The sequence below is a fragment of the Leptopilina heterotoma genome, unplaced genomic scaffold, assembly GCF_015476425.1.
Source record: "Leptopilina heterotoma isolate Lh14 unplaced genomic scaffold, ASM1547642v1 Lhet_19, whole genome shotgun sequence".
NCBI lineage: Eukaryota > Metazoa > Arthropoda > Insecta > Hymenoptera > Figitidae > Leptopilina > Leptopilina heterotoma.
The window spans coordinates 1,851,509-1,863,533 of record NW_025110908.1 but is presented as its reverse complement, the minus strand read 5'-3'; the positions used below and the strand labels follow the sequence as shown (position 1 = coordinate 1,863,533).

Here is a 12,025-nt window from a genome sequence, read left to right as displayed (position 1 = left end):
AAAGACTAAATTTTATTTAACTTTAGTTTTCATATATTTAATTTCTTGTGAATACTATTCGAGGTAAAAGATATTAAAAACTTGAAATGACAGCATTGATAATATAAGATAATACACGTGAATTACATGAAAAATAATTGTACACTTTGTTAAAATTCTTTAAAAATTTCTTCACACATAAGTAAAGTAATTTAAAATTTCATAAATTAAAATTTAGTAGTTAAAATTTAAAAATCTGTTTTTTTTCGTTATTTTCTTTAATCGGATATCAATTATTTTGAATAATATTCATAATCTCTTTCATCGAAATCTCTAACAAATTCTGACCACTGATTGTCGAAAATATTAAAAGCTCGTTTCTTTTCTTCATCATTCATTGCACTGTATTTAATCGAATTATGTCCGAGTTTAATTAGAGATCTTAAATCAGCTTTTCGAGACATTATTCCCATGAAGGCTTCGTAAAAATCGTAACTTAAACCCTTCGCGCCCCAAAGTCCTGGATCGTCCGAAGACACAACCACAGGATAATTTTCTGCAAAAAGAATACTCGCAGGATGATTTCGAAGGTCTGCGACTAGATTCAAAATTTGATTAGCAATTGGATTCACTTCTATTGCAATGTCCTTTTTCTTCACAAGTTCCATCACTTTTGGATGTTTCGGTAAAGCAAATCTGAAAATTAACATTTACGTCAACTTTTTTTTTATTAAGAAATTTAATCAAGATCGAGGCAAAGATCTATATGTAATATTTATTATTATTTATACATTTTTTTTCTTCTGACTAAAATATTTCAAATTGATGAAAAATGGTACTGTATAATCATAATTTAGTACTTTCAAAATAGTCCCTTTTATTTACCTTTTGTTTACTTACTGGAAAATTGAAAAATATATTTCTCCCCTATTTTGAAATTTAGAAATTTGGCATGTCAAATTCAAATTTTGTAGTTTTCGAATACTTACGGCACATATAAGATTATTTAACAAATTTTTTTGTCTTGCATTCCTTTCAATTTTTTGTTTTTTGAGAAACTTTACTATTTAATGATATACGTATACCCATGGCCAATTCTTTTCGTGTTTAATAAAACTGCATCTATTAGATTTTCATCAATTTTGTGTCCGTACCAATTTGTTTCCCCTGTAAAGGGAAAATTTTTCCATGATTTTTTCTTTATTTCAATTCACTTTTAATTTATTTATTACAAATGCAGCACATTTTAGAAAAAACGAAAAAACAGAGATTCTTATTTTTGTTGCAACGGTTTTGCAAAACATCAAGAAGACTGAATTGAGTAAATGACAAACTTCAAGTAATCTCGGTCATAATTTCGGATTTTTCTGTTGGTAGCTTTTGCAGAGAAATTTAATATTTTAATTATTTTTCCTAACATGTCAACAATGCTAAAAAGAAAATTTTAACTAAAACGAACTTTTAATAATTTTTATGTAAAAAACAATGATTCTTATTTATTCAAATAATAATTAATTTCATAAGTTTTTAAATATAGCGTTTTTTTTAAGTTGGTACTGCTGTTTAAAACACTTTGTTTTGATGTTTATAACCTAAAAATATGTTTCGTTTTACCGGCCGCTTTACTAATCAGTCACAAGGATTACAAACAATATTATCTTTCAAAATAAACAATAATTTAAGTTCAAAATGTTATTTCTATCAGGTAATTACTATATTTCATTCATTAATAAAAATTTATTCACTGTTCAATAATTTTTTCCCGGTTTTCCCATTCATTCTCAATTTTTCTAATGAATCCTCCTGGTTTATTTTGTTTTTAGTTTTAGGTTTATTTTTGTTGCAAATCCACGTTTTTTCAGTAAAATTTCTCATTTTAAGGCATAAGACATTTATTAAACGTCTAAAATCCAGTTTTTTTTTGCTTAAGAAAATATTCAAGACACCGTTAAATGTCTTAAAAATAAAAAAAAAGTATCTCTGAACAAAACGTACCTATGTTTTTGCATTGCATCCGTGATTTATTGAAATATTCTGATAATTGATACACATGGTAATAAGAAAAAAAAGAAGATTGTCCCACCTGCATGAAAGAATGTTTTATATTCCTTTTTCAATGATCTCAATTGTTACCTGTAGTCATTTAAAGGACGTCCCTTATCTTCTGGACCAATGAGATCGCCAACTATGAAGTTTGGAAATGTGTCTCTCATTTTTTTAAAATTATTCAAAAACATTTGCAATTTGTCATTACTAAAGAATCGTGCTTTAGAGTAAATAATTTTAACTCCAACAAAATCAGGATCATCTTTTACAAATCTGTAAACACACACACTCAAATGAACTATAAATTTGAATCGAGAAAGAAATAGGTGTTTAAAATACAATATTTTACATGAAAATCAATTACCTATCATTTACATCCTTGATAATTTTGACAATTTCTATTGGCTCATACACTTTGCCACTTAATTCGTAAACTTTTGATAAACCTGTTCTAAGTTCAACGCATAAGAGTTTGTCATCATAATTTTTCCTTCAGTATCTGATATTGATAGTCTTCGAAAACAGGACTGTAATAATTAAAAACACTTGTGATTGTAAAAAACAGGTTGAAAAGTAAATCTTATATAATCGAACAAACTTCATTAAATATTAATTTAATCAACTATCAATATTTTAATTAATTTCGTTTTAATTAAATTATTATTATTATTTTAACTTTAACTTTTTTTTAATTAAATTGAATCTTTTTTTAATTGTATAATATTTTTTTAGCGAATTTAAAATTTGCTCCCAAGAAACGTACTAAGAAGAAGTATTTCTTAGATTCCTTCTTTTGGAAGCGATTCACATTTTTTTTTATAAAGAAGTTATTATAATTAAAACAAAAAATTACCGATATCTCATAAAAGATTCAAATGCGGCGAATATGGTTCGAAATTTCTCCCAAGCTGTATTTTTATCAGGATATTCCCCTTCTGGATTTTCAGTCACCATAGACAAGAGTTGACGAATTCGATGATTAATTTCCTCTTCACTTTCAGGTGTGGCACGCAGTTCACTCAACAATGTCCAGTCGCATTTCCCGTCTGGAGTTTCGAAAAATCAAAGTTGTAAATTTCCATCCAAGTCGCAGGCATACAAATTTTGACGGTATGTAATATTATACAAGATAAATTCATGTGAAACCGTGGCGACGTCATGTGCATGCAATAGACATCCTTTTGGCATTTTTTTTATCATCTTAAAAACATTTGACTTTTCTATCTCATCTTTCGCTCGAAGGAAATTCGTTCTCGGAAGAAATTGCTCCTCATTTATAAAACCTTGAATAATTTTTTTTTAAATTTTAATTTAAAAAAAAAATTTCTTTTTAAATTAAAATTTAAAAAAAAGAATTCTTTTTAATTTTAATCAATTTTGAATTGATTTGTTTAATTACAAAAATGTCTATTTTTAAATTTAAGGTCATGTACGTGTAAGTCGTGTCAGGTGTTCTATGTGGACTGGATTTGGACTTGACTTTAAATATACACTGTAAGGAAGTATTAGTTCAATTTTTATTTACTTATTTTATTTTGATAAATTTTTAAGTATAATTCATACCTATTTCAATTTCTCTGAATTTCGCTTCCATAAGTGTATAATTCACTTTTTTTTAATTGTCTTTTAAAATAATTTAAGGGATAATTTAAAAAATACTTTTACTTTTATTTATCTAAATACTCTAAATAGTTCTAAATATTTCTAAATATTTAAATAATCAGTAAATTCTAATTGACAATCAGTATATCATTGTATAATTTAGAAAGAAAATACGAACCTATTACAGTTTTTGATGTAAGAAGTAAATTATCACTGGTGACATCTTCCTCCTTAATTGAGTCTTTAAGATTTTAAGATTCAAAAATAAGAAGAGCAGATTTAGGAAAGATAGAAGCGTTTGTTTTAAATTTGATAACTTCCACTTTCACATTTTCTAATGTAAAGTAAAAAAAAATACGAACCAATTGTAGTTTCTGCCCCAGGTGGTAAATCACTACTGGTTGCATCTTCTGTAATTGATTCGAGAGATTTTTTATCCGAATCACTATTTTCCGTTAAAAGTGTATCAGAAATATTTTTGCGAAAGTCTCCAATTTCTCGTGGGGCAACAATAATCAAATTGAGACACAAAGAAAAGAGAAAAATTCCTCTTCTTTCCATCATTTTAACAGTGGAAATTAATAGAAAACCGTTCTAAAACTGTGTTCGTTTTTGAAAAAGTACAATAAACGACTAAATTTTATTTATACTAGAATCTTCAATCTTTTTGTCTTTATTTTCGTGAGGACAATTCGAGGTAAAGATGTAAAAAATTTCGAATGACGACTTTGATAATATTAAATATACTCGTGTGATAGAAGAACAATACTCACTTTTACTTCACTACCAATTTTATGGATTATAGAACTTTTTAGAAATTATTTCTCATGTAAAGTAAACTAATGGCAGAAAAATTGAACGATATTAAGTTTACACGTTCACACATACTTTTTTACAATATTCTCACTATGAATTTAAAATTCTCCAAACATTCATAAATAAAATTTGAAAATCCTATTGTTTTTTAAAAATGTTTATTTATTTATTTATTTTTTTTTATTTTTTTTGTTTTTTTTTAATGTTTTTTTTTATTCTAACATTTTAACAAACATTAATAATCCATTTCATCGAAATCCTCAACAAATTCCGACCACTGATTGTCGAAAATATTAAAAGCTCTTTCCTTTTCTTCGTCATTCATTGCACTGTATCTAATCGAATTATGTCCGAGTTTAATTAGAGATCTTAAATCGGCTTTTCGCGACATTATTCCCATGAAGGCTTCGTAAAAATCGTAACTCAAACCCTTTGCGTCCCAAAGTCCCGGATCATCGGAAGCCACAATTACAGGGTAGTTTTCTGCAAACAGAATACTCGCTGGATGATTTCGGAGGTCTGCGACTAGATTCAAAATTTGATTAGAAATTGGATTCACTTCTATTGCAATGTCCTTTTTCTTCACAAGTTCCATCACTTTTGGATGCTTCGGCAAAGCGTAACTGGAAATGAAGATTAAAATCGTTAAAATTGAGGAAAAAATCGTAAAGATTGGTATTTTTTCTATTGAAGGATCTACTTCGGCATAAATTTCTACTAATTCGGCACTTTTTCTAGTAAAACTTTACGGAATAAAAGACTAAAAACTTACCCGTGTCCAATTCTTTTCGTATTTAGTAAAACAGCGTCTATTAGATTTTCATCTGTACTGAGACCGTTCCAATCGGTTTCGCCTGTGAAAAATTTTTAATTCTTTCTTTTTTATTGAGCTTCTTGTATTCTTTTACTATAATTTGATAATGCTATATATTCTTCCTTAACGAGGAAGTCATACCTCCATAAGGAAGCAAATAGCTTTTTTTAATATAAAATAATGATTTTATCAGTCGGTCATCTTTAATTAATATAAAACATGAAGAAGTCGATTGCTCCGAGTCTTCGACTCAGAGTGATCGATTTCTTCATGTTTTATAACAATTTTTTATAAGTTCTTTAATTTCAAAAAGGTTTGAATTTAATCCTAATTGCAATTACAACCTATAATGAAAGAAATAAGAAGTTTGTCTCACCTGCGTGAAAGAAAGTTTGGTATTCATTTCTTAACGATCCCAATTGTTTTGTGAAATTCTTCAATGGAAGTCCCTTATCCTCTTGACCAACGAGATCGAATCCTGCTACAAAATCAGGATAAACATCTTTCAATTGTTCGAAATGCTTCAGATATTTCTGCAATTCTTCATTAGTGATGAGTCGTCGTTTGGAGTAGATAATTTTAACTCCTACAAAATCTGGGTGTTCTTCAACAAATCTGCAGAAAATTCAGATTATATAGTTGGGGGTTTTTTACAATATTTTACAATTGTAATGTATCTTTAATTTACGGCGTAATTTAGAAATTAAACTCTACCTGTCTACTACATCCTTAATGATTTTGGCGACTTCTATTGGTTTGTACAGTTTGCCACTTAATTCGTAAATTTTCGGCAAACTTACTCTCAGTTCAATGTACAATACTTTGTCGTCGTAATTTTCCTGCATCAACTGATAGTAATAGTCTTCATAAACCGGTCTGTAATTGAAAAGTACTTCATTGTAGAAAAAAAACTAGTTTGAATACAAATTGTTCAGGGCAAAAAAATTTAGAGTAACTTTTACTATCTACAAAGTAAAATATCTAAACTGTTTTGAACTTCGGCACATTTCTGTCATTCTCGGAGTTCAATTTTACTACGTTCGGAATATATTTTTACCAAATTTTAGATTTTACCTTGAACGTAGCAACTTTTGATCTAAAAATACTAAAACTTGACGCAGAAATCCGCATAAGTTTTTATTATAGTTTAGTTTCTTTCATGAAAAAATTAGTAAAATAGCAGAAACTTTACCGATATCTCATAAAAGAGCCGAGGAATTCGAAAAGACTTTGGAACTTAATCCAAGCCTTGTCCCCGTCTGGATAGGCTTCTTCTGGATTTTCAGTCATCATGGACATGTGTTGACGAATCCGTTGATTAATTTCCTTTTCCCTTTCAGGTGTCGCACGCAATTCGCTCAACAATTTCCAGTCGCATTTACTGTCAGGAATTTCGAAAAATCGAAGTTTTAATTTTCCATCCGATTGGCAGGCGTAAAGATTCGGGCGGTATGTCACATTGCGCAAAACATATTCTTGTGAAACTGTGCCAACATCGTGTGCGTGCAATAGACACCCTTTTGGCATTTTTTGCAACATTTTGAAAACCTTTGACTTTTCTATTTCATCCTTCACTCGAAGGAAATTAGATTTCGGGAGGAACTTGCCCTCGTCGGCGAAACCTTAAACAATTTTTTAATCAGCTTTAGACGTAAAAAAAATTTTTTTATTGTGTTTCTTTAGGTTCCTTATTTCTTCGCGACTTTGCACAAAAGTATATAATAAAAATTGTTAATAAAAATTTTAAATAATAATAATAATAATTAATACCTATTTCAAATTCCTTGAATTTTGCGTCCATAAGTGTATCATTCACTTTCTTTTCATCTTCAGTTAAAATAACATCTGATCCAAAAGCCATGTCTTCTTCCATTTGCATCAAGCTATCGCGATTGAGTTTAAAAGCTAATAAAAATATTGACAGATTGTAATCACAAACATTATTACAATATTCATATAATAGTTACAAAAATTTTCGTCCTCTAATTTTTAATTTTTTCATAAATTTTTAAGCAGAGGGGAGGGATATAATGATAAACTGATAAATGCGTCTTTTTTACGCACCAGTTATTTTACTTTCATTTTTTGTCATTGAAAACAAAATTTTATTCATTCTTTGTTATTATTTTAATGTTTGGTATTCATTACGACGCTATAAAAATTATTATATAATACACCATGACCCAATTATTATTGGCACAAAGTGTACCCAAATGTCGATCACTTTTCTCAGATTATTGAAATAAATTTAATGATTCAATATTAAGCTGAAAATTATTTTTATTAAATTAATTGATTAACATTAAATTAAAATGTTAAAACAACATCTTATATATTAAATTAAAATTATGTTAAATCAAATTAAATTACGTGTTAATTAAATTTAGATGATTATAGAATATAATTAAGAACAATAATTGGACCACATTGTACTTTTTAATAAAATTCTATTTAAAAATATGCATTTGAATACAAACTTGCTTGAGAATCGTCAACTTTTTGTAATGGTTCTTCTTCTTCATCATCTTCATCATAATCATCATCATCTTTTGTAGATACTACATAAATATCAATTAAAAATTAAATACTTTATTTATTACCAAGAGTAAATAAATAAATTCTTAAAATTTTATTGAAAAATTGAATAGGTAGGAAAAAAATTATACAAACGATTGTCATCATTTTCTGAATCCTCATCAATTTCGTCTTCGATTTTAGTTTCTAAAATAAGTAAATATTTTTTTACACTTATTTTTATTAAATTAGTAGATAAAATATAAATAATGGATTTATAGAAGAATTTTAGTCAAAAATACTTAAAAAATTAAATTTTGAAAAAGTTACATATGATTGGACAAATTCAATTATTTTGAGAATTAATAAAATTCTTCGCAGAAATTCAATTATTTTCGAAATTAATAAAATTCTTCACAGAAATTTAATTATTTTCAAAAATTTTTAAAAGTTCTCGTCAAAATTTCAATTATTCTTATAAATAATAAAAAGTTTTTCCGAAATTCAATTATTTTCAAAAAAATTCTCCTCTATTCAATTATTTTAAAAAAAATTTAATAATATTCTACGCAACAATTTAATTTCTTTATAATTAATAACATTTTTTGCAGAGATTCAATTATTTTCAATACAATTTTAATTGAATTCAATCCTTTTGAAATTAATGTTTATAAAATTTTTCCGACAAATTCAATTATTTTTTTTAAATTTTAATGAAACGCTTCAAAAAAATTCAATTATTTTCAAAAGTAATTCAATTCTTCTCCGATATTCAATTATTATCAAAAATTTTAATAAAATTCTCGTCAAAATTTTAATTGCCTTATTTATAAATAATGAAATTCTTCTCCAAAATTCAATTATTTTTAAAAATTTTAATAAAATTCTTCGCAAAATTTCAATTATTTTCAAAAATATTCCTTAATTCAGTGATTCTTAATATCTACTATTAAAAAAAAAAATTCAATTATTAAAAAATATTTTTTTTTGTAAATTCTACTAAAACATTTAATTATTTTCTTAAATAATAAAAATTTTACATGAATTCAATTATTTACAAATTTTTTGGCAATAATTCAATTATATTCCGAAATAATACAACTTTTTTTATAAAAATTTATTTATAAAAAAATTGCCTTAAAAATTGTAATAATTTTTAAAAATTCTTAAAAAATTCGTCAGAAGAATTGAATTATTTGAAAATTTGTTGATATTCAATTATTATCAAGAATTTTAATAAAATTCTCGTAAAAATTTTAATTATCTATATAAATAATGAAAATCTTCTCCGAAACTCAATTATTTTCAAGAAAATTCTCCTTAATTCAATTATTTTTAAAAAAAATTAATAATATTCTACGCAACAATTTAATTTTTTTATAATTAATAACATTTTTTGCAGAGATTCAATTATTTTCATTAATAATAAAATTCTTTTTAGGAATTCAATTTATTATTTTCAATACAATTTTAATAAAATTCTTGTCAAAATTTCAATTACCTTTAATAAATAATAAAACTCTCCTCCAAAATTCAATTATTGTAAAAAAAATTTTAATGAAACGCTTAAAAAAAATTCAATTATTTTCAAAAATTTTAATAATATTCTGGTCACAAATTCAATTATTTTTATAAATAATAAAATTCTTCTCCGAAATTCAATTATTTCCCAAAAATTTTAATAAAATTCTTAGCATAATTTCAATTATTTTCAAACAATTTTCCTCAATCCAATGACTTTAAATATCTACTATTTAACTAAAAATTCACAATAGAATTCCATAATTTAAAAAATTGAATTTCTAATGTAGAATTTTCTAAAAAAATTTGTTTTAAAAATAAATTTAAGTTAAAATTTTAAATAATAATTGAATATTAAAAGCATTATAGTGTAAATTTTTAGAAATAATTGAATTTTGAAAAGGTTTCAAAGGAAAATCTTTGTAAATCTTTTTTTGTACTTTTAATTTTTAATTTAACAAACCTTCATCAAATTCCTTGGAACTTAAATTTTCATCTTTGTCTAAAGGAACTGAAAATGGAAATAGAAAATAAAATAAATTAAATACAATTGCAAAGTTTTTTTTTCGGTTAAAAAATTATATAAACCTTTTTCTGTTTTTGCAACATTATCGGAAACATCTTCATTTGATGAAACTGAAAATTAAACTTGTTTTATTTTCATAAAACCGCAGTAAAATGTGTTCGGTGCTTTTTTTAATTTCATTAAAAAAACAGTGAAATACAAGAAATATGAAAAATATTTTCACAAACCCTTTTCGATTTCATCGGGTTTTTCAGTTAGATTATTGTCCTCCAAATCTGTTAAAGTCTGTTATTTAATTTAATTTTGTCAACTTTCTATTGATAAAAAAAATTGAGACAAAATTGAGACAATAAATTTGTAACAAATTTTTTCTCTTTTATTAATTTTTTTTAATTATTAAGTAAATTATTTAAATTGTTTATAATTTAAAAAAAATTTTAATAATAATATAATTATTTAATTATAGTAAAGGATTTATTTAATTATATTGAATTATATTTAATTATTTATTTAAATTATTAAGAAAATTTTAATAAATACAAACCTATTGCACTTTTCGCTGTTGGAACAAAATCATCATTGATGCCACTTTTCTCTTTAATTGTCTCAATAGATTGTTTAAGCGTATCAATAATTTCCGCCGGGTGTATTTCGGAAAATTTTTTTCGAAAATTTCCAATTTCTCGTGGTACAGTAACAATGATCAAGTTTAAAGAAAAAATGAAAATAAACGTTTTTCGTATTTCTAACATTTTTTTTTTTTTTGTTTTTTATTGATAAATTTTTACTGAAGAGAGAAAGAGAGAGAGAGAGAGAGCACTTGCGTCCTATAAATTTCTATATTTTCATTTGAAAGACTTGATGATGACTGAATTCAGTTGCAACTAGAATTATAGCTTCAACTTCCTTTTTATACTTAATTTCGTGTGAATGCAACTTACGGCAAAGATATAAAAATTCTGAGATGACAACCTTGATAAAAATAAAATATACGGGAGTTAGAAGGACTATAATTATTTGCTTTCATTAATCAATTCATTATCATAATCATTTAAATGAAAACACATTTTTAAATTGTGTAAAGCGCATTTTATAATGCTTATAATTATTTATTAACAATCGAAGTGAAAAAACATGAATTTAAACAATTTTTAATTTTTCTTTTTTCAACTAGAAGAAAAATTTTAACATTTTTCTTCTTTTTGAAAGAAGAAAAATAAAAAAATCAATAACTTTTAAGAAAATCTTTATTTAACATTTTTTTCATAATTTACAATTTTTTAATTTTTATTGATTATTTTTTTATTTATTTATTATTTATTAATTGATATTTTTTCTGTCCTCGCGGGAAGAATTTTGCGTCACATGCAATTTTTTCTTTTGCATTTCAATTGCTTCGCATACAAATTTAATTCATTCGAAACAATTTTTTATAAATTTAAAACAATTTTAAATTTAAATCTATTTCAAATTTAAATCTAAAATTAGAATTTAAATTTTAATTTTAATTTTAATTTTAATTTTAATTTTAAATACAAATACAAATACTGATACTAGTATTTTTTTAAAAAAATATTTGTAAAACTACATATTCTCACCTGTTATTTTTGTCAAATAATCACTTTAGTTTATACTTCACGTTGTTCACTAAACATGGTGATTGCGATAACAGAAGCATTATTGCAGAAGATTACTTGATTCAAGGTGTTTAATTTAAAGTGTCTTAATTATGGACATTTAACATAAATACAAAATTCATTGAAGGAAACCCTTTTTTTCTAATTACAAGTGAGACGTGTTTTGAAAACTAATTACAAGAATTCTTAGCAATATTTGTTGGTTACATTAATTTTTCTATTTATCATTCTATTTATTATTTTCTATTTTATAGTTTATGAAAAATAAAAATAATTGATTGATAATAAAATATTAATTTAGAGATTTTCGATTCTCTATGTTCTTAAATAAATATTTTCAAATGAGAAATGTAAAAATATTTTATTATCGTTAAAAATTGTCTAAAAGTTGACATGATATTTGTATATGAAGAACAAATGAATTCAATAGTGAAAAATATTTTTTTTCGGATTCAAAATTTATCGGTTGAATAAATTCACAGTAAATAATTTTACTAAATCTTATTTTAGTATAAAATTGTACTATTACTAAATATACTAAATTACCAAAAAATAATAATTATAATTACT

General features: G+C 24.7%; 1 protein-coding gene and 1 pseudogene across 1 annotated transcript; both read right to left on the bottom strand.

Annotated features, from left to right (window-relative positions):
* Positions 1–272: 272 nt before the first annotated feature.
* LOC122500628 lies at positions 273–4,191 on the bottom strand (annotated as a pseudogene).
* Positions 4,192–4,660: 469 nt separating this feature from the next.
* LOC122500627 (adenosine deaminase 2-like) lies at positions 4,661–11,473 on the bottom strand. Its single transcript, XM_043609639.1, has 12 exons — positions 11,453–11,473; positions 10,046–10,103; positions 9,881–9,928; positions 9,756–9,803; positions 7,928–7,978; positions 7,735–7,815; positions 7,028–7,162; positions 6,450–6,879; positions 5,972–6,133; positions 5,634–5,872; positions 5,216–5,297; positions 4,661–5,066 (listed from the first exon to the last, which is right to left on the bottom strand). Exons 1-12 carry the CDS (start codon positions 11,471–11,473, stop codon positions 4,679–4,681), a joined length of 1,743 nt encoding a protein of 580 aa, XP_043465574.1. The 3' UTR covers positions 4,661–4,678.
* Positions 11,474–12,025: the final 552 nt, after the last annotated feature.

Coding starts and splice junctions, on each gene's coding strand:
- LOC122500627 (XM_043609639.1), bottom strand. CDS start 11,473: ATGTTTAGTGAACAACGTGAA. Junction 7,163..7,734: donor AGTTGACGATTCTCAAGCAA/GTTTGTATTCAA, acceptor TATTTTTATTAG/CTTTTAAACTCAATCGCGAT. Junction 5,067..5,215: donor ACGAAAAGAATTGGACACGG/GTAAGTTTTTAG, acceptor CTTCATTTCCAG/TTACGCTTTGCCGAAGCATC.